Consider the following 22,063-nt stretch of genomic DNA (forward strand, 5'->3'; position numbering starts at 1 on the left):
CAAGATGCAAAATCTTTTGCTGCTGACTTTGCCAGGCTAGCGTTCATACATGAGCAAAGTAGCTTCTTGGAAAAGTAAAATTCACACTTCCCTGCATATAGGCTTTGCACAAAAGAGGGAAACCTGCTTCTATCCAGATTCTCATCTGACCCCATTATTCAGTAGTACCTGAGTGCCTCACAGGGTTTTCAATGATTATCCTGCACAACACTCCAGAGGTCTGGGTGTTCTTGGGCTGCAGAAGTTAGATGGCTGTTGTCCATTTTCTGACGTGATAATTCCAGAAACACTTCCCCTCCCTGGGCCTCAGTCTCCCCATCTATAAAAAGGAAACTGTGATACTGATATTTTGTAAAATGCTATGAGAGCTAGAGGTGAAAAGAATTATATAAGAGTGAAGTATTATCATCACCATTACCACCCCCATTTTATAAATGGGGAACCAAGACAGAGAGAGACTAAGTGACTTCCCAAGGCCACACAGGAAGTCTGTGGAAAGGCAGGGAATTGGACCTTGGTGTCCCAAGTCCAGACTAGTGCACTGACCACTGAGCCAGGCTTCCTTTTCCCCATCCTTTCACCCCCATTTGTTGCCTAAAATACAAGCTAGTTGATAAACTGCAATGAAGGTTTTGAAGTTGCCATTCCAACTCCTTTCCAGCCCTCCGCATAGGCACTCACATGTATTGATAGATAGGGAGTACAGTTACAGCATTCCCCCTCCTAGCCTGAACTAATTCCACCCACCCCCCCCACAAGAGGTAACAAAAAGATAACAAGAAATACGTCTTAATAGAAGCTGCAAGACTTAGATGGCTGTTGTTCATTTTCTGACATCTGATAATTCCAGAAACACTGCACTGTGGAAAAAAGTATCTTCTGAGCACAGTGATGGTAGGTAGTGATTTCTGAGCTGTGCGCTCTCTGAGGTGCAGTTTGTTATCTGAGCAATAATCAATGCTCAGATGGCACTTACAAGCCCAAATGCCTAATTCCAGATTATATTTAACTAGACCCAACTAAACATTTACAAAATCTTACTCTAGGTCAGATTCTTCTCACCGTTACAGTCAATCTGGAGTCACTCGGTGATTTGAACTGAGGCCTGCCAGATTTACAGTACATATTGACCTCAATAAGAGCTGGATCAAGCTCTAAATCAGAACAGCACTGGGGCCTTGTGACTCTGATCTTACAAATCTTTCTTCTCATTAAGAATCCCACTGAAGCTAAGGAAGGACTTGAACTTGTGTGGGTCTCACAGGTGTCAGAGTTCTAAATGAGGATAGAGTTCAGCCCCTTATATTTGGAGAATCCAAGAAAGGAACAAAAAGACTTGTGTATTCAGAGCTGTCCTGGTCATGGGATGAACTGGGTGGCTGTGCCAGGTCCTGAGCTTTTGGGGGTCCCCACAATGGCCACCCAAGCTGTTGTATGGACAGAAGAGGGGGGATTAACTGGGGCAGGGCATGGCAGTGGCAGCAGAAGCAGGTCACCTCCCCTCACTCCTTCCCTCGCACTCACTACACAGGTAGCACTGGATGTGGGGGTTGCCCTGGCCCACCTCATCCCCTTGGGACGGCTCTGTGTGTGTTTTTGTTGTACCTCTAACAACATTCCCTTGCATCTCTCATTCCTTCACTCACTCCACTGATTGCAATGAGAGAGAGAGAGTGTGAAGATCTCAGTGAAATAAAGGACAGGACTGGGCCTTATTTACATCCATGCTAGAAACACATTAGCAAGAAGTACAGTGTTGGCAGCTAGGGTGCTAACACAGTTTCCCTCAGCACTTTAGACTGAGATGAACCATGTTGCAAACCAGATTACAAAATCATAATATCAACCATCAGAGACCTAGTAACATTTATTCCTGTCCTTCTTTCACTGCTTTATGGTGTTTTGAAACATTGTACAAAATCATCTAATATTCACTTCTTCCACAATGTTTATATTTCATGATCAATTTGCTGCACGGCATGTAACGTATTATGTATCTATTGTATTACGTCTTATTGCTTATGCGGCTTTTGGGAGCAGGCACCATATATTCCTGTGGGCACATACAGCAAATAACACAAAGGGGCCTGGTATTTGACTGGGGCCTTTGCATGCTACCACAGTATAAACAACAACAATTGTGTATATGGTATGTAATAAAACTGTCTGAAGCCAAGCATTTTTCCCACAGCACACAATAAATGTGCATGATAAATTGTAATATGCAGAATATATTTATGGCTAATTTTTAAATTTAAACCATCTGGAAGGGGGATTTTTTTTTAGATTGTTTGATGTGAAATGTGTAGCAGAGTGGATATCTAATGCTATCTAAAAGACAAAATAGTGTAATATTATGATATTCCCCAAGCTTTCTTATTTTTGTAACCCTCTCAACAATTAAACTGGCAGAACTAATATTTTTTGAAATTTTATACATAATCGCTGATACAGTTGCCAAAAACAACCCCATTCACTGAAGTCTTACTCTTCTGGTTTTCAACTTATTGTGTTCTGGAAAGGCTTTGCTATGGAATAGAGAGGTTTGTCACAGACCTATAGCTCAAGCTGGGCTATAGTTTTCATGCTACATTTTATTTTGCAGGGGTTTCAAACTCAATTATGAGTTTACATTAGGCTAAAACTTGGCAAATTCAACCAATGGAACTATTCTACCTAAAAAATTAAAGTACTAAATTCCTTCTCTCTCCTCTTGAAGAAAACAAACATGTTTTAGAAGGTTCAGGCTCCGTTACGCAGTTTTCTAGCAATAAATAGCATTAAAAAAAAATAACAGAAGGCTTGATCATGTAAACCTCATCCCAGCAAAACTCCTGTGCCCTAATTTTGCATAAGGAGTCCAAATGTGATTTTCAAGACCTTCCAAATCATTATAAATCTTGCAAAGTCAGCTACTCCAATCAACAAGTCAGGTTTTGCATTTTGCTGTATATATGTGATACTTAATGGACTAGTTGTTTTCAAAACACATTATACAGACTTTTAGCTACATTCTTGCAGCCTGTAGTTTCCTGGCTTTTGAGGCCATGTGGTACATTTCAGATTTAACTTTGAATTTCCTTTATTGAGTAGATCAAACTTTGATATTCCCTTAAGGTAGTGTTTTTTATGAAGTTGTATATATCCTAGCTTGAAAGATAACACTGTAATGAAACAGACCAGAGTATTAAATCCCTACAAGAAAATAATTGTATTTCATTCCCACTCATCATTACTATATTAGTCTGAATTAATTATATTCAATACTTGGCATCAAATACAATGTTCACTACTGGCTAAATTTTCACCCTCTGTGTGTGTGGCTCTGAGTTAGTTGAATGGGAGCTCTGCATGTTTTATCCTGGAAACATGTCAAATAGATTCCTAAGAACTGACATACTAACAAAGGGAAGAGACATAATGTCCATGAACGCTCAGGCAGGTTTCTCTCCATCCATCAGGTATTTTGATTTATATAATAGATATGGCATCATAAACAGGCTAACAGACGTGTCTTTATTTGGGCACTAGGACTCTCTGGTTACACAGCTTCCTTCCTTGATTCTTCTTTCACAGCCTCAGTGCTCTTTACTTATCTGCACCTGCCTCCTGATCAACACTGCAGGGAGACTCCTATCTGCCATTGTGCCAACCCATTAACATACACTCTGGTGTATAACTATTGATAAGTAACAAAGATTTGCCCCACCTTATACCTTGATCCTGTGTGGCTTTTTAAAAAATAATTTTATTGGTAATCAAATGAGAGTAAATAAGATGCTGGGGAAAAAATACTGCAATCAGTTCCACTACCAACGATTGTTATCATAATGGCATTAATCTTAATTGTCTCCCGTTTGCCTTATGCTTTCCACAACTCCTCCTTCATTCCCTGTTAGTAGTATCCTCCTGCTATCCTCTGCCATAGAACAGCCTATAAGTTATATGGGGAAAGGACCATCACTGCATTAGATGTAGGCACAGCACCTACCACAATGGGGCCTGTAGGGGCTACTGGAATAAACGAACACCAAGGGTGCACAAGAGCCAAATAAATAATAAAGGGGATGCAAAAGAGTAGCATGGCTGTTGTTTTTCTTAAATGTAGAAGTGAAAGTCACTGTATTCTTAGCATAGCTTTTAAAAATATCCTTATCATCCCAGCCTTAGGCCTCACCTCCATGCAAAGTTGAGCCCATTTCACTAAAAATGGAATGGTAGATTGATTTTGCCAAATTGGGTGAAAAGGCTGCACTGAACACCCTTCAATTAATATAAATCCAAGTTAATTTGATTACTTTAGGTCAGTCAGGAAGATATTTAAAATAAATTGTAATAAGAGAGTCTACACAGGATTTTGCATCAGTTTAACTAAGTATGTTTAAAAATGGATTTACGTTCAAGTGGTCAACTTGTTTGCATAGACACTCTTAGCTGAGGACTTTTTATGAACCTCCATCTGTTTCCCCCCATGTTCTCACTTTATCTACCCACTGTTGTGACTGCAGGGGATTTTAGTAGTCATTGATACTTTTTTTGGTTTGTTCTCCTGCATAATGTACCTGTCATAATGGAAAGTAAATCCCACTTCACTTTGATGGCTTTGTTGGGGAGTTACACTCCTGAAGAGAGCCAAAGAACATAAGGTCATGGCTGCTTACACACTGAGGACAGGAAATATTGTAAGTACGTTCCTTATCCCCCATGACAAAATTATCTAGATTAACGTGTTTAAACACACACACACACTATAGCTAACCTATGCATGTAGATATTGTGTGTGCTTGCATGCACACACCTCTGTATCTACTTTCCCAGGATTGTTGACACGTAGTTTCACATATACACAACCTGTATATGGAGACAGTGATGATTCATACAGGCACACAAACATCTATAGCTATTCTGTATCTACATGCCATCACTTATACACACACTCCCATGTATATCAGTCATGTATCTGTATAGGTATGTGTATAGGGAGATACAGGCGTAAATATTTATCCATCATATCACACACGCATACAAACAGAGACACACATATACGCATGCGTTTAAATAAGTAGGTGAATATGAACACTAATAGCCATTTATGGCAACAACAATGAAAGCTGTCCCTGGAGCCCGCATGCGGCACAGCAGCCAAAATGATTGAGTATCTTCAGGGCATAGCTAAAGCAATGGCACACACATGGGCCTCCTTTTAGAGATGATTAATATTTAACTGACTTTCTGAACCGAGCTTTGCTTCCAGTTACGATTGGCTCGCAGGGCACACAGGGATGTGTTACTTCTGGGCTGCTCAGCCCCACCCCGCAGCCGCTTCCACTTCGCACTCGCCAGGAAGAGAGAGAGATACAGGGCTGTAAAAAAATTGCATTCCCCTGTTTGTTTAGCAAGCAAAGGAAAAGCAGCCTGCGAGGCCGAGGTAATAAGATGCCGCAGCTTTTATGGAAGGGGTGAAATAATTTTAAACACAGACACACAATGAGTTTATTTATTTAGAAACTTGTTAAATAGAGTCTGGGAATTCAAATATTCAATGTTGACATTGTACAGAGCTGGCTGGGCGCCAGGTTCAACTCTCGAGAGATCCAATGGACAAGGAATTCAGGGCTTTCGCCCCTCCCGCGTGAACTAAGTTGGTAAAAGTCATTAGCCAGTTAGACCCACAAGCAATATCTGCACCGGAGGCAAATCCTGGTGCCTGGGCCAGGGAGCTTCAAAGGCGTGTGAGTGGTTAGCTGTGTGCGTAGGGCCGAAGGTGCAGCAGGGTGTCCCACTCCTGGAAGAGGGTTGGAAGCAGTGCCTTTCCCACTGCGGAAGCGTCGCTTAAGTTTCTTGTGCCCCATGTGAACAGCCTTAATAGCCGGGGTCACACTTTTCACCTACCGATGGGGCTGTATTGATAAGGATCACGGCTTTCTCCCTGTGTTTGGGCTCTTCTTTTCCTCCACTCCCCCCGCCCCAGCCTCCAGAAATGTCACCGGTGGAAGCAGACAGAAGGCAGCCGACGGGACGGGGTGGGGGTGGCCGCGAAAGCGGAGATAATTGTAGAAACAGCGTGGAGGGGGGGAGCAGAAAATCGTTTCCAAATTGGATAAAGTCTGTCGAGCTCGGGGAGCCTCTGGGTGCGCTGGGGGGAAAACCACGCGCGTTTTCCAGCCTGGGGAGGGCTAATCGAGCGCCTGGTGAGAAGCGACCGCCTCGCCCCCTCTTCCGCCCCCCTCGCTGTGAAAGAGCCACCCGGGAAGACGGTACCTAGGTTTGCACGCGTACCCACGCACGCAGACGCCGGGGCACGTGCAAGACAGACGGCAATCACCGCACCTCCAAAGTGCCAGGCAGTGAAAGCGGCTGCCCCGCGTCGGCGCGCCCCGCCGGTGCTTTGCCGCCTTGTAAAGGCGCAGTGTGAACGCTCCGGGCCGATCCCGCGCCCGCGTCCTGCCATCGCTGCGGGTTCAGCACCTCGCGCCCCCCTCCGCGCGCACCGCAGCGAAAGCACGGAGCCCCCCCCAGGCCCTGTTCAGCGGCTCTGAGCTCCCGGCCCTCCCGGAGAGGCTGTTGGGAGTTAGGGGGCGAGTGGTTGGATTCCGTCCTCTCCAGCTGGGGATCGGCTCGGGTCGGTTCGCACCGCGGGGGATTAGGCGCCTCCCCGTGGGGGGAACCCGTTCGCGCGCCTCCGATCGGGCTGGGCGGCTGCGGGAGTCGGGGCACCGCTCATCTGAACGGGAGATTAGAGCCGACCGCCCGGAGCGTAATGGGCGCCCAGCTCCTCCCTGGCCCCGGGCCCCCTCGCCCCACAAGCGGAGCTGAGCAGCCCCCCACCCCCCAGTGTCACCTCCTCCCCTGCAAGGCAGCCGGCCGGGGCCCAGCACCACGCAGTGGGCCGCGGCTGGTGCGGAGCGGAGGACGGGGGCTGCCCAGAGCAGCCCGGCGCTGGGAAGAGGCCGGCGCGCCGGGGGCCGCGTGTTAACCCTCTGCCTAAGGGGAGCGAGCATCCTCCTCCCTCGGCTTCCTAGCGAGCCGCCCCTTCCCCGGCCGCGGGGCGCCTCAGTGACCTTCCTCCAAACTTGGCGGCGTCTCTGACGAACGAGGCAGGGCTGCTGCGGGGGACTGTTCACCCCGCGTGCCAAGGGCCGCGCAGCGCCGGGCCGGAGCTAAGGCCGGAGCACGGGCGACTAAACAACCCACTGGCGGGGCCTGCGAGCCCGGCCCCTGGCACGCGCCCCCTGCCAGAAGCGGTAACTCTCCTGCGGGGCTTTAAACGGGCAAACAGGCTTTGCCCGCTGCTTTTCGAGCCGGGTGTTGAGGTACCGGGCTGGGGCACGCGGGGCAATGCGATCGCACCAGGCCAGCAAGGACACGGCCGCCGGCTCGCAGCCTGGCGGGAGCGCGTAAAAGCGCCGAGCGCCCCAGAGCCACGTGCTCGCTGCTGATCCGATCGCGCCCTGGCTCTTTATGGGGCTCCCCAGCGCTCCACACCGCGCTACTTGCTCGGGGCCGGGGCTGAGCCTGTGACGCGCCGCTGCTCCGGAGGGGTTGTCAGGCCGGGATAGAGTTTCACGGGTCGAACCAAAGGAAGAACAGCCGCCGCGTGCCGCCGCTTTCTCCCAGGCGGTGGGCACGGTGCGCGCCCGGCAGGTGCGCGAGAAAGGGGCGCACCAGTGGGGAGGGTGTGACGGTCTCGAGGGCAGGTCCCGAGCTTTGGCGTTTGCCCCCTTCTTTTTGCACAGTTAGACTCCGTGTGGAACGGGCCTCCCAAAACTGCCTCCCTCGCCTCTCTGCTTGGTCTTCACAGCTGGGGATAGAAACCGGCCACTCGCCCCCCGCGGGGTGGCTTCTTCGGTGTCTCTTTCGGGTTAGCAAATAATAAATCCCTAAATTGCTGTTTCGGCAGAGAGAGGGGAAAGAGGGGCAGCGCTTTCCCGGCTCCCGCTGTGTCACCATTTGGGACGTGCGGGCCCTGGTTTATCTCCCAGGCCAAAAGGCTGACAAAGAATAATAGGAGAACTCCAGCTGCACCCCGAGCTGGGTGTTTTCCCCAGTAAGTTACAGCCACCCAGTGTTTCTTCTTCACAGCTCCGCAGTAAGTTAGTGAAGAGAGGGGGGCGCGGGCTGAAACCAAAAGCCAAAAACTTTTCTTGTTGAATGCTTGAATTACAGGGGTCACCAATAATTCCCCCCCCCCAACATAGGCGGGCGCGCACGCCGGGAAACTCACACGCTCTTGGAAGGAGAACGGAAAGGGGTATCAACATACACACAGCTCCACTTTGCCGTACGATTTCCTTTACGAGCGCCTTGTAACCGGAGGTTTCTATAACGCAACGCATCTGTCTAGGGAGGAGAGCTGCTGCCCAAAGAAGTTAGTTTGAAAATGACCAGATTTAACCGCCGCGAGCAGCAGCAGCCGCTCGGAACCGTTGGGGGAAATAAGACACATTTGCTAGCCAAGGTAGCCCAAGATTTTCACTAGTAGCCTCAAAGCAAAGGACGATGTCCTGGAAGCTTATTTGGCTTCCAGTTATGTGGATGGCTCCAGTTTAACAGCAGACTCGCAAAGCGAGGCGCGGTCTGCTGCCGTTGAGTTTCACAGAAAAGCAAAGAGCTCTCGCCTGCTTTCCCTTTTCTCTCTCCGCATAGTTTTTCACTACTGGCCAAAACCCGGTTACTAGTTACAAATTCTGTTCTGCAACGTTTCAGCTGCCGCTTTCTGGCCCATTTTCCGGTAGCAATGAAAGTTGCAAGTCGGATCCCTATCAAATGAAACTGGCGTGTGTCCTACAGCTAGTCCCGGGCACAACTAAAAGCCAGCAGTCGTCTTTAAGATCAGACACGAAAACTACTTCTTTTTTGCAACTGTCGCAGGTCAAAGCTCGTTCTCCCGGCCAGAAAGAAGGAGCTGGAGGTGCCTGGACACACCTAGAGAGCGGTATTGATGGCAAAAGCCGAGATCCAAGCGAGCAGATCAGACTAGTGCAGCCGGACTGAATAAAGCGCTAGCCTGAAATTAACATTTCGGTCAACTTCAGCCTGTGCCTCCAGCCGGCTGGGAGCTGAGCTAGCGCCCGGCTGCCCTCTCTCCAGCTGCTCCCACAGACTCCCGCTCGGGGCCGGGGCTGGGATGTTACTCGGCTGCAGCAGGCTCCGGGGCTTGATTGTAGCCGACCGCAGCGCGCGACCCCGGGGAGACCTCGTGGAAAGTTGCAGGAGGCCACGGAGGACCGAGCCCGTGTGGCTTCTCCCCAGCCCCCTGCACCTTCCGGAGGCGCTCGGCACCAGACAGTGCCCCGGGCAGGACGAGTTCAACTGCCACTAAAATCAGAGGCGTCAACATCTGCGCCACCAGCCTCGCCCGCCCGCACTCGGGACGCGCCGCCTTTGACAGCGCCCGCGGCGCAGCACTGGGGAGAGCACTGGACGCCCCCCCCCCCCCCGCACACCCCTATTTCCTGAGCGCAGAGCGCTGGGCCGGGGGGCCGCTTCACGCACAGTCCCCAGCGGGCCATTAAGTTGTGACTTTCTGCGCCTCCTCCCCTCCCACCCGTGCGGGGGGAGCCCCGCCGCGCCCGCCTTCCGACCGCACACCCCGGGGTGGAGAGCGCAGGAGAGTCACAACCCGGCGCGGGAAGGTCCCCGACGCGCCGCGCCGCGCCCCGCCCCGCCGCGGAGAGCGCCTCCAGCTGCCAGCGCTAGGCGCCTCTGGGGTGCGCCCCCGGGACAGCGGGGGCCCCCACCTGCCTGGACTCCCCTGCTTCGCTGGCTGGGAGCTGGGAGCCAGCCCCGCCGCCTGCCGCCCGCCCCACACACCCCGCCCCTCGCGCGCCTGCGGAGAGCCGACAGCGCCCGCTAGGGGCCCGGCTCCTCCTCGCAGCCCCGCCGGCCGCTCAACTTCCAGCGCTCGCCCCTGAACTTTTCCTCAACTCCTTCCCCGCCTCCCGGCGCCCCCGCGGCCAGCCCGACCGGCCGGGACAGCGCCCCCGCGGCCGCCCCCCCGCCAGCGCCGGCACCCCCAGCCCAGCGGTCGGAACCCGCCCCCCCCCCCCCCCCACGCCGGGTCCCCCACCCCCACCCAGCCTGACCCGCGCCCGGGGATGGGATGCGCCGCTGCCGCCTGCGCTCTGCGCCCCGGCTCCCGGCGCCGGCGACCTGCGGCGCCCCCGGGCAGGGAGCGGTGCTGGGGGAGGGGGTGGGAAGCCCGCGGGACGGGCGCGTGCACCTACTTGTGGCCAGTTTCCGCGCCCTGCCTTTGGATCGCATAGCTGCCAGTCCCGCGCCGCCGCTGGCCCGGGCGAAGGGGGGGGGGGGCGCCGCGCGGCTCTTTCCCGGCTGTTTCTCCCCCTCGCTCCCGCTCCCTCGCTCAGTCCCGGCTCGCTATCTCTCCAGCATTGTCAGTTCGGACACCTTCGCACATGCGCACGGGCGGGGCCCCCCCTCGCCGCCGCCGCCGCCGCGGCCCTTTCGCATCGCAGCGCCGCCACGGGAAAAAAAAAAGTTTGGCGCGATCTATCACTTTGATTTCAGCATCTTGTCAGATGGCGGCCGGGGGTGGGGTGGGGTGGGGTGAGGGCGGGGGGGGCGAGGGCACCTCTTCCTCGCCAATCAAAACAACCTGCCCAGGGCCGCCCCGTCGCCGCTTGCCCGATGCCTGGGGGGTGATTATTCTCCAGTCCGCCACCAGCTCCACCCCCGCTCCCGACCCTAATTGCTCATTAATGACCCGGCGCTCTGCCCCAGCCCGAGCTGCAGAGCGGGATCCCTGAGCCCGCCAGGCCAGCGGGTCCTTGGGAGGCGAAGCCAGCTCCCTGCCCCGGCCGCTCCGCCTTTGGCGTGAGCCGCCGCACCAGGGCAGTAGTTTATTCCCCCCACCCCCCGCCGTCGCCCTGCTCAGGCCTGGGGGTCTCCACAGCCCCGGAGGCACAATCGTTAGGTCGGGGGTGTAGGCGGGTGGGGAAGTGCCACGCTCCCCGACGGCCGCTCTCCCTCCCCCGCCGCAGCCTGAGCTCCCTTTGCCACCCTGGACCATCCGCACCGTTTAAATCTGCTTCAATTACCCGGCTGGCCCATCCGCAAGCGGACAGGCTGCAGCGGGGAGCTCCCTCGGGCCAGGGGGTCAACCAGTCCGAAGTACTGATCGATTCTGCTGGGGCGCAGGCTCCTCGCGTTTACCAGCGGGGTCCAATACCCGCTCAGGCGCTATTTATGTGCCAGTTCATGTCTGCTGCAAATCCTGCCAGATACCATCAAAGCAAGTTACAATCTTCCCCTGCGCGCCGCTCGAGCGGGGCCTTTCAAAACCTGCCCGCTCTCTGCCACGAGCTGACCCGCGCCAGCGGGACCTAACGCGGCGGCTCCCGGGGAAGCGAAGGAAGGGGGTGGCGGGCTGTGTTCGCATCAGGGCAGCCCATTTCGGGACGCGGCGAGCCCCGGTCCAGCCCGCAGACAGGTGTCCCCCGAAACACCTGGCTGCCAGGCAGGAAACAAGTTAGGGAGTGCAAGGGAGGATCCCGCGTGGTCCCAGCGCTCCTAACGAGGCGCAGGTGATTGAAATCCCCCTGCAGAGCAACTTTCTCCAGCCTCACAGTGATGATGTGCGGCTAACGAGCAGCTGGAGGGGGAATTAGCAATCAAGCCGGCCCCTCTGCAGGAGAGACCCGGGCCGGGGGGACAGCACAGGGGCGCCCCTAGCTTAGCACCCGGGATGCGCCAACGCCGCCCTCCAGAGAAAGCGGCTGGCAAGTGACTCAACTTCTTGCCTTCTCCTTCGAGGGCCACCTGCTGATCCCCCCCCCGCCGTCGAGTCTCTGTGCGACCCATTGAAACCCAAAAGCGCCCCGCTGCCCTGCCTTCCCGGAGACCCGGGCATGCGGGGCCCAGCGCCAGCCCGGCGATGCTCGCACGTAGCAGCAGGGGCCCGCGGCGCTGCGCTGCGCTGGTTCCCCTCGGCTGCCCGCCCTTTCGGAAGGAGGGGAAGCACCTGAGTTCCCAGGTGACAGGCTCCGAGGTGAGCCCGGCTGGCCCCACTGAGCAGAGCCGCCCCACGGCGCTGGGCTGCGGCAAACAGCCTCATTCAATCCGGGGAGGGGGAAACTTTGGGGAGAGCGCTCTGCCCCCCGCCCTGGCCAGCGGGCGCCGCCGCTGCCCCCGTTCCAAAACCCACCCACCGGCTCTAAGAACAACCTGCCGTAGCAACAGCCCCCCAGCGGCTGCCCGCCGGGAGGGACGCTGCATTCGCTTTCCTCTGCGAGCCGAGCCAGCCGGCTGCTTGGCGGACCTACTGCGGCTCTTTCAGCAGCCGCCGGGCCGCTGCAGGAAGGCGACCGTGGTGCTCTTGCGCCTTCCTGGGACAGCAGGGGCGGGCGGCGCTCTAGTGTATTTAAACCGAGGGCAGGTATAGACCCTTCGCAGCAACCCCGCTGGCACCTCTCGGCCTTGGGACGCCCCCGGCTTGTCCGTTTCACCTGTTCCAACTCCCAGGCGAGCCCGAGACCCGCCCAGGTGCCCGCCTGCACCCAGCCAGCAGCTCGAGTTTCGCTGCGGGGCCGAGAAGCAGCTGCGCCGAGAGCTGCTCGCACCATCGGGCACAGGCAGTTTACCCCCCTACCCCCGCTTTCCCGGGGAGATCCCCTGGAAATCCGTTTCCTAGCGGTTAGGCACGTTTGTAACACTCGACCCTCGGCGAGCTGGCGCCTCGGGGCCCCTGAAATTGTTGGGAGGGTGTTTGCAGCAGGAGCAGAGCCGCTAAAAGCATTGGAAAACGGGGGTGACGTTGTTTCGATACACGCTGGGCGGGGGGGGGAGGCAACCCTCCGCTTTCAGTGCGTCCCCTAGGACGGGACACTTTCCCTTCCTCGCATTCTAATTGAATGAGCCCCGCGCTCTCTTTACAGGCGACCTGGAATTCTTCATCGAGGTATTTCTTGTGCTATTGTCTTTGTGCAGTGAACTTTACCTGGTGTGATTCAGGTTCAGCCCATGTTCTCCTCGCTCCCCGTAAGATTAATTTAGTCATTGTAATGCAATTATGAATACTGTTTACCCAACGTTTGATTTCTGCTTTGCCGTTAAGAAATTAAACCTCTTGCTGGGTGACCCAAAAGCTAGGCAGGGGTTTCCACTGCTTGTCGGAATGAAGCAGCCCTCTTCATTTCGTCTCAGCTTTCAGCCATGGGCTCAATTAGCCAAGATGGAAACAATTCTCATTCACTGCGCTAACTCACTGTTCTGCAGATCACTTTCCAAATGCACACGTTATTGTTACATACTGGCCGTGAAGTGGCCGGGCTAGAAAGAGGTAGAGGGATCTCTCGAGCCCCCTTGGGCTGTAATTATTAGAAATTAATTGGGTTCAGGACCCTGGGAAGCTTGGGTAAATTAATAGCTTGTCTGGTTGCTTAAACCCGAATTCTCAGGCCACGGGAGAAGGGGAGGGAGCCACAGAAACGTGAGAGGCAGACCCAGGAGTCGCTGAGTTTACTTGCAAGTTCGTATCTTGCAAACACGAGTGCGCAGAATGCATGGGAGGGGGCGGAAAAATAAGCCGGGTGGGTGATGGGGGCTGGGAGCGTTTGCTTGCCTAGGATTTCCTCCGCTGCATTGTTTTCGGGGGGCGATTGAGGGGTTAAAATAAAAAATAAAGATCCCGTATACTCGGAGCTGTCGTGCTGGAGTAAAAGTGAAAAGGGAGCCCTAGGCAAAAGGAAATTACTGCAAGCCCGCGTGACCTTTCAGAGAGGTAATCAATCAAGTGATCAACAGGGATATTTATCATTGCTCGATGGGGCTACTTTACAAATGCACAGAAAACGGGGGAAAGAGCGAGAGACACACACGAAAGTTTGGATAAACCCGAAATGCCTCAAGACAAATATGTAGACTTTAATCAATGGGAAGCGAGGCAGGCGGGGAGGGGGGCGTTCTGGAAAGAAAGGAAAACAGGGGGAAGTTTCCCAGCAGAAAACGCCTCTTTCCTTCGTTAGGTGTTCGCCTTGAGCTGGCTGCTCTGCTCTGCGCCCGTGGGAAAGGCGGCCGGGCTGGAGGCGATGTAAAAAAAGAAGTGCCTCTCCCGGAGGACAAGCACACAAAAGAAGCGGGACTTCGCTACCGGGAGCTGTGTCGAGAAACGTGCCTGGTTGCTCGCTCAGGACGCCTGCAGCGGAGCGCGCGGTCCTTTCGCTTTTCAGCCCCCTCCAGGGTTCATTAAAACAATAACCCCCCCGGTCCCGTGTGCTAGGAAACGGGCGCTCGTGTTCAATTAAACTGGCACCGGCCCCCGCCCCGCCCCAAGCCGCGAACAACAGCAACAAAAGCCGAGTGTATTCGCCGCCCGCCGGCTTGTGTAATTCTCCTTCCTGTAACTTACCGGCTCCCCGGCAGCGCTATTGTTATTGGTATTGTTATTTATTCCCCGCGGTTCGTGCCCCTGCTCGGCGCTAACCCGGCCGGGGGGGGGGCGTTACTCGCCTCTCTCTTTACAGGACTTTAAACCACAGTAGCAAACTGGGGAGGCCTCCGCCCAACCCAACAGCTACGAGCCCGCAACTCTGCACCGCGCAACCGCGGGGGACGCAGCCGGGCCGGCCGGCCGCGTAACTAGAGCGGTGGCTCGGCCTCCCAGGTAGCCCAACGAGCCCCCTGGGCGGGGGTAACGTGGGGAGGGGTCGCCCAGCTGCAGCTCCCCGCCCCCTGCGCGCCAGCCGAGGCGCCCGGGCGCGAGCGAGCGGCGCAGAGACAGCTCGGTCTGCGCTGCCCCCGTCCGGGCACGGGGAGGAACTGCAGAGCCTCTGCGGGGGCAGCCCGCCCGGCCATGCGCCGTAGCCAGCGCCGGGGAGCGGTTCCCTCCTCCCGCGGGTGCCCCCTAGCAGCAGGCTCGGCGCGGGGGACAGTAACGCGCCGGGAGGGGAGTGAAAGGGGAGGGACCTGGCCCGCGCTAGCGGCTCGGCCATTAGCACAGGCGCTTTTCTCGGCGCCCGCAGTGCAATGCAAACCGAACCGCCAGCCTGCGCGCTCCGGCTCAGTTTCTCTCCGCTCCGGCCGCGTCCTTTGCGGGGGACCCTCCCTCCCGGGTCCCGGCAGAGAGCTGGAGCCGCAGGAAAGCAGCGGCAGCAGCAAGGGCGATGATACAACCTAACAAACCAGATGTGTTGGTGGAGTGTTTGCAACGACACAATGCACGCGGTGGAGGTTGCAGGCGCTGCCAGCTCTCTGCAAGGCTGGCTGCAGTCTGATTCCCAACGGCTCTGTGAGTAGGCTTTGAATGCTCCTGCTCGTTTTCAGAGATCACGAGCCTCCACGGCGCTCCTCCAGAGCTGTTCCTATTCTCCCCAGGTGTGCCCCAATAGACACGACTGCTAGTTAGGACAGAGCCGCCGTTTCCGCCTAAATTAAGTCCTTGCAACACCCCTTCACCCAAACTGTTTCCCAAATACTACCCCGTTTGTAAAACCCACCCAGCTTTCAGAGTCTCAGCAGAGCCCCCTCCTTTCTGCTGACGCTCGGGAAGCGCTGCATGTTTCTTGCAATTCTGCTCGCTTGCCCCTCTGGCGCCCAGTGGGACTGAAGGACCGGGAGATCTGCCCAGGCTGCAGCTGCCACCAAACGCAGAAATACTAGAAAGCTGAAAGATACACGGTGCAAAGATTTCCACCCTGCTCTCAGAAATTCACGGATCTGTGGGATGCAGATAAGCATCCCAGCTCTGAACTTTTTGAAGTTCATCCATTAAGACTAAAAGGCATCGCAATGAACCTGAGCAGCGCAAACTGCAGTTAAGGGAAAGACAAACACACCACGCTGATTTCAATGAGCATTGAATTAGGTCCGGTAGAAGCATACTCGTTATTTTAGTCACAAGTGAGTGTGACGCTTTCCGAACGCTAAGATAAAGGGTATGTAGAGGTAAAGTCTGACCTCTCTGGTACACCCTCGAGGTATTGGAGAAAAACTTGTTTTCCTCCTCCAAGAAAAAGCCTTACCTGGCAACATTTGATTTCTCTTGAGAGGATGGTATTCCACGGAATTTAGTTCCCGGTGTTACAGCTGACACCTCTGGTAGTCAATGAAGACAATTAACTGACAATAGGTGTTAAACTGGTTTAATTGAGGTATATAATGTCAGAATGAGATGTTTGCAGAATGATGAGAGTCTTACATGTTGTCTGGGAGAAGCCCAGGAGCTAACCCATCCTTGGGATAACCTTTGCTGAAATCTGTAAAATTAACTCAGGGACGTGTTCAGTCCCTGCTGAGGAACAAAATACAAGATGCCAGTAGGCTATATAAAATATTACCCTGGGGAAATAAAACGTGGTACAAAAGAATATGGAGGGTGCACACCTACTACACACAACTACAAGCAGGACTGTGAATTTCACAATACACATAGGAGAGAAAAAAAGAGGCTGAGGAGTATATTAAGCTCCTGTATGGAGAAGACAAGGACAGGACCAGATGTTGAAGGAAGCCTCAGAGGGTGGTTAGAACATTACCTGAGGTGCAAGAGATCTCCTTTCAATTCTCTGCTATATGATGCTGGACAAATCATTTAATTTCATCTCTAATCCTCATATGTCAAATGAGAGTAATAGCACTTTTCTACCTCACAGTCAGGATAAATACATTAAAAACTGGGGTTATGGTGATGGGACTTAACACAAATAAAATAAAGATGACGCAAATCTATCCCCAACCTGTTCTGCATTTTTTACCCAGGCAAAACTCTGACCATAGTTGGGATCAGACACTGGTTGAGTTCACAATAATCTGGACTCAGATAGATTGTTAATACACATTCCATGGGACCTTATTAGTCCATCTGCTAGGGTTTATTGTCTTTGACAGTGACCGGTTCCATGTATTTCAATGTAAAGATCCCCCTAAGGTACAATTATGAATAACCTGCTTGTTTTAATTCGTTCACTTAATTCCCATCACTATAAATCAGCATTTAGATATACAGTGTGAACATAGTCTTTCCCCCAAAGAGATTACAGCATAAGAATATATATATGACAATGCAAGGGACAGTAAAACAGAGGGACAGGTGGAGCAAATGAGGGGCAAAGGTTACAAAAGCAAGGCCATGGCCTAGAAGAATTATAGATTTTGTGGTGTTATTTAAGTGATTTATCTGAGCAGATTATGCTGAGTGGTGTCATTGGGGAGACAGGCTGAGGAAACTACTGTGACTGGATTGGGAGAAAAAGGGGAAAACAGGAAGAGACAGGTGAGGAGTTATTGGGCAGCAGCTAACAGTATCATGACAGGTGAGTGAAACAGGGACTGAATGTTGAGAAATACTTCATACCTTCCATCACTTAACACTTGTTTTATCTCTTTTATAAGACAATGCAGCTTCTATTGAAGGTGGAGCTTTTTAGGGAAATCTCAGGAAGTGAACTTTACAACACTAATGATTGCAGCATTTGCAAGCCTCTTAGCAGACTTTTGCAGGTTGAAGTGCCATCTCTTTAAGCGCATACTGCGGTGGGAGCTGAGTCTACAAATGTACTATGGTCTAGTGAAAGGAGTGTGGCCTGTTAGAGAGCCTCCATGCCTAGATCCTAAACTTGAAAGACAAAAATCTTAACTCCACTCAAGTCAGGGGGAAGATTTGCCGTTGACCACTACTACATTGGTGCCAGAACTTCATCCTCAGTGAGGTGTCTGGCATATGCCTTCTTCAAGGTTAGCAGGAAGTCTCTGTACTTCTGGCTCCTCCACCAAAGAAAGTATATAGTAAAAAGTCATTTGCATCCTAGAACCTAAACAGCAGAACTTAAGACCAAACCCATTTCATTAGAAACAAATGCAAGTAAAAGAAAGTCGGCCACCACTAATACCTTCAAACTTTCAACGTCTGCTGCTTTTTCCTTTATCAAAGACTGGGTTGATAGCCTACTGCTAAACCTTATTTTATATTCTGGAGAGGATTCCCAGACTGCCCCACTCTTAAAGGGACACAATTTAGACATAATATTGTGGAAAATTGAAAAGAAAGGGTGGGGGAACTTCAGCAAAGAAATAAAAAAAAATCTGAATGTAGACAAAACACTAAACAAGGGGGAATAATCCATCACTTCAAAGTGTAAGTGGAAAGATCAACTGAATGTGAACTTCATGTTAAGTGAAAATGTTACCACATGGAGGTAAAACAAACAGAAAATAACAAAAGCATGAATCTGCATATGGGTCCTCTCCTACACCTATTTCATAGTCATTTAAGTCAGTGAGTGAAATCCTGGACCTATTGAAGTCAATAGACATTTTGTCATTGACTTCCGAGGGTCCAGAATTTCCCCCATGATTGCTTTTCCCGAGAAACGGCTAGATTGGAACATATATCTGAAAGGAGCAGGACAAAGTACAAAGTACGGTAAGGATAAATTATTTCAGCAGAAGCAAAGGAGGGGAAAACCGAATTATGTGACCCTCACATATTAACACTATAATAATATAGACACATGACCCATTATGGGCTCAGTCCTGCTTCCACTGAAATCAATGGGAGCTTTGCCATTTGCTGAGGTCTGCTCTATCTTCAGTCCTATAAAGTGCAAAATCTGTGGTCAGACCTTGCTTATGCCCAAGCCTGTCAAATGGGAACTGCCAATGAGAAGCCTGGCAAATGCAGAGTGAAGGGGATTCCCAGTGCTGAGGCCAGAAGCAGGAGCGCTATTAAAGTAATTTATTGTATTCCTGAAAAGGAATGGGAGGAAGAGGGAAATGAAGAGTAGGAGTACCAAGGAACCCCAACTGGTCTGTTTTAATGAGTTAGTAAAATACTTGTTTTAGATAATGTTTCTTTTACAAAAACCAATCTTTAAAACGATATTGTGCAATAGTTTGCAAGGCTGGGGAAGCTTTTTATTTTGTTACTGAACTATTTGCGTATGATTTTAGTATCACTGAATATAGGCGTTATTGCCATTTCGGGCAAAATCTTTCCACTAATAAAGTCCTTTTGGGGCTTCATCCTTTTTCTGAAGTCAAGAGCAAAGCTTCCACTTGCTTTAACGGGAGCAGAATTGAGGACTCTATCAACAAGAATGTCCCTAGTTCCTCTAAATCAGTGGTTTATTTGCATTTATCTATAATATCATTACAAGACAAACAGAACTCTCTTCTTGCTAAGGAGTCACTAAGTAAACTCAACTCTACTACATTTGTAAAACCAACAATCCTATTTTTTTCTTTAAAATGTAAGAAGCATATTTCACTGCAGTACAGAAAGCAGTGTCAAAATTAATGAATAAAGTATTTTTGTGATGTTTTATATCACACTACATTGTATTGGCATTTATTCAGTGTTTTTCACAGGCTTCATGTCAAAACCCTTTACAGGACAATAAATCATATACCTTTCCTGATGCACTTGAATGCAGGCAATTGGGCACCTATCTTGCTCACATGCAAACCAGAGCCGCAAAAACCAGAGGGCACAACTTTGTAGGATTCTTCAATGGTATTTCCCAGAAATAGATGCAGGTCTTCCCTATTAAATAACCTACAGAATATAATGTCTTTAGTATCCACATGAACAGGCATTGGAAACAGGTTCAAAAAACCTACAATAACACATTTAGATTCTGTGTGTTATGGAGATTGTGCAATCCATTATTTCAGGTTTTATTGTGCACCTATAGCTTTCTGGCCACCTGCAAAATTATACAAAATGTCAGGCTACACTAACAATAAGATATTCTTAAACTGTTTTCCTATGAAAAATAATGATTCCTTAGTAGACTAAACCCAATAACAATTTTAGATCTAAATTATTAGTATTTAGTTATAACACCAAATGCAGATTTGAAAATGCAGCATTGCATCTTTATTTCTATGGCTTACTTGTCGTTTGCAGTTACTCCTCTTATATGTAAGAGAAGTACCGAAGTATTGATTATGTTACTCAAGAGATTGTTTCCCTGTAATCTACCTATGATTCTTCAATTCCTATTCCCAAAGAAAATTGTGAGTAACAGAGAATAGAGAGTCATATGTACAATAACTGTTGATAAACATCACCTATGCTTAAGTTGGACATTTCATCCTGGAGAATCACAAAGTACTTTATTTACTTACATTATAATTTGGGGTAGAATTCTGGCTTCCCTGAGGTCAATGCTTAGGGTATGTCAATGCTTGTGAATAAAGTCAAATTTACAAATGTTGACTTTTAACACTAGATTTTATAAAGTCAAACTTGACTGTCCACACCTGCTCACAAAGTTGAGTTAGTGCGTCCCCATTAAATTGACCAGTTTGACTGCAGCAGTGTTGTACCCATCCCACAGTTCCTGAAGCCCTACTGCATTTTGGGTTTCTGTGCCAGTGTCTTGTGGGGAAAAAAGTTGCCAAAAGTGGTTCTGGGTGTCTGATATCATCATCCCACAGCATATTTCCACCACTTCCTGCTTTCCATTGAAAAAAAAAAGCCAAGGGAATTTTTGTGCCACTTTTACATTGCCTGCCACATGCCGTTACAAAGGATAACACGGATCCACAGATGCTTCCTCCATTCTTTCACATTCCCTCTATCCAAGGAGGCCTTCACTCATTCTTTTCGTGCCTCTTCAAAGTGTTCAGCAATGAGCTCCTGCCTGCTCTTCTTCCTCCTATGCATTTGGGGTAATCTCACTTCGGGGCGGGGGTGAGGTCAGGGAGACCCAAGTCCTCTTACTCCTGCTAGCAAGGTCAATGCCTGTTTTTAAAAAAATGTGTTGAAATATTAAGCACATGGTTAATAGAAACATTTTTATCTTTACTCAGAACAATGAGCACACGGACAGAATGAACAGACATGCTTAATCTAACCAAAAGTCATTCATCTGCAAATTATGATTTTTTTCCTTTTTTGTGTATGTAAAAACAGCACTCAACACCACTAACGTTCTTTGGCCATGTCTACACTAGGCCCCTCCTTTTGGAGGGGGCAAGGTAATGAGGGATATTGGCAGAGGCTAATGAGGTGCATAAGAAGAAGGGGCTTTCAAAACTGGGGGTCCTTCTGAAAGGCCCCTGTCTACACAGGCAGCGTGCATTTCAAAAGCGCCTCATTAGCCTCTGCCAATATCCCTCATTATCATGCCCCCTCTGAAAGTAGTGTAGTCACAGCCATTGCCTTCAGTGGCAGTTGAGAGATTCAACTTCCAGGATCGGGGTATTAGTACACAGTATAACTATACTAGTACAGCTTTTCCTTTATTCTTAGTGCCAGCTCAAACTTAATTCAGAAGAGGCCAAATTTACACATAATCCAAGATCACACTGTTGCACTTTGATGATTACATAGCAACACAGCATAATTGAACTCTTGATCCCTTGCCTGTATATGAGTCGTTTAACAGTTTCAGGAATAATCTGTAAATAATACACATGCACAGAATTTATAAAGATGAATTACACTGATAATTAAAATAGTCTTTTCAGTGGTGGACACCCACAGCAGGTCAATAGTTAAAGTGGAGTTTTAAGAGTAACCAATGAATTAGAGCTTGTCAATTCTATTCTTTTTGACAGTAATACATTCTGGAGATTAAATTAATGACATTTGTTACAATGGTAATGGATTTATGTTAGCATTCAAAATTATGTTCTCGGTCAATTTTTATTATGTTTTTATTCATATTTTTTCTGGAGGTCTCACTTCATCATTTCCATAATTTTGATCAATTCAGTTCAAACTGGAAAGCTATTTGTTTTTAATGTAAAAAATACTATTTATTCTCCCTTATAACCTCTAGTGCATCATGATGTCTGAAGTACAAAAGAAGACAAAAACAAGAGAGGCAAGAATAATTTACTATCTAATCTAACCCATCTATAGCGTTTCTAAGGTATCTACTAACATGAAATTAAAATACTGAATCTTTAAATTGGACTGTTTATAGTATTTAATTAAACTTGTTCTTGAATTCCAGCAGTACCTAACACGCAAACAGTACTGTATAAAACACAAAAGCCTATGAGCACAGAGAGTAGAAAATGGTGGCCAATTATGGCATTTTAAGATAACATTACAAATGGTCCAGTCCTCTAATCCTTACTGAGCCAAAAGTTCCAA

General features: G+C 50.4%; 1 protein-coding gene across 6 annotated transcripts in view; it reads right to left on the reverse strand.

Moving 5' to 3' along the window:
- The window catches only part of MECOM (MDS1 and EVI1 complex locus), a 500,218-nt gene extending 489,847 nt beyond the window's left edge, over nt 1–10,371 (reverse strand). For 2 of the 6 annotated variants that reach the window (XM_075003786.1, XM_075003785.1), the window contains exon 1: nt 10,227–10,371. In XM_075003786.1, the coding sequence (XP_074859887.1) occupies nt 10,227–10,263 (37 nt within the window). In that variant the 5' untranslated portion in view covers nt 10,264–10,371. The remainder of the gene's footprint in view (nt 1–10,226) is intronic. The other 4 variants (XM_075003784.1, XM_075003783.1, XM_075003791.1 and 1 more) reach the window with 3 other exon arrangements.
- Nucleotides 10,372–22,063: the final 11,692 nt, after the last annotated feature.

This window comes from Carettochelys insculpta, chromosome 10 (assembly GCF_033958435.1).
Source record: "Carettochelys insculpta isolate YL-2023 chromosome 10, ASM3395843v1, whole genome shotgun sequence".
Lineage (NCBI taxonomy): Eukaryota > Metazoa > Chordata > Testudines > Carettochelyidae > Carettochelys > Carettochelys insculpta.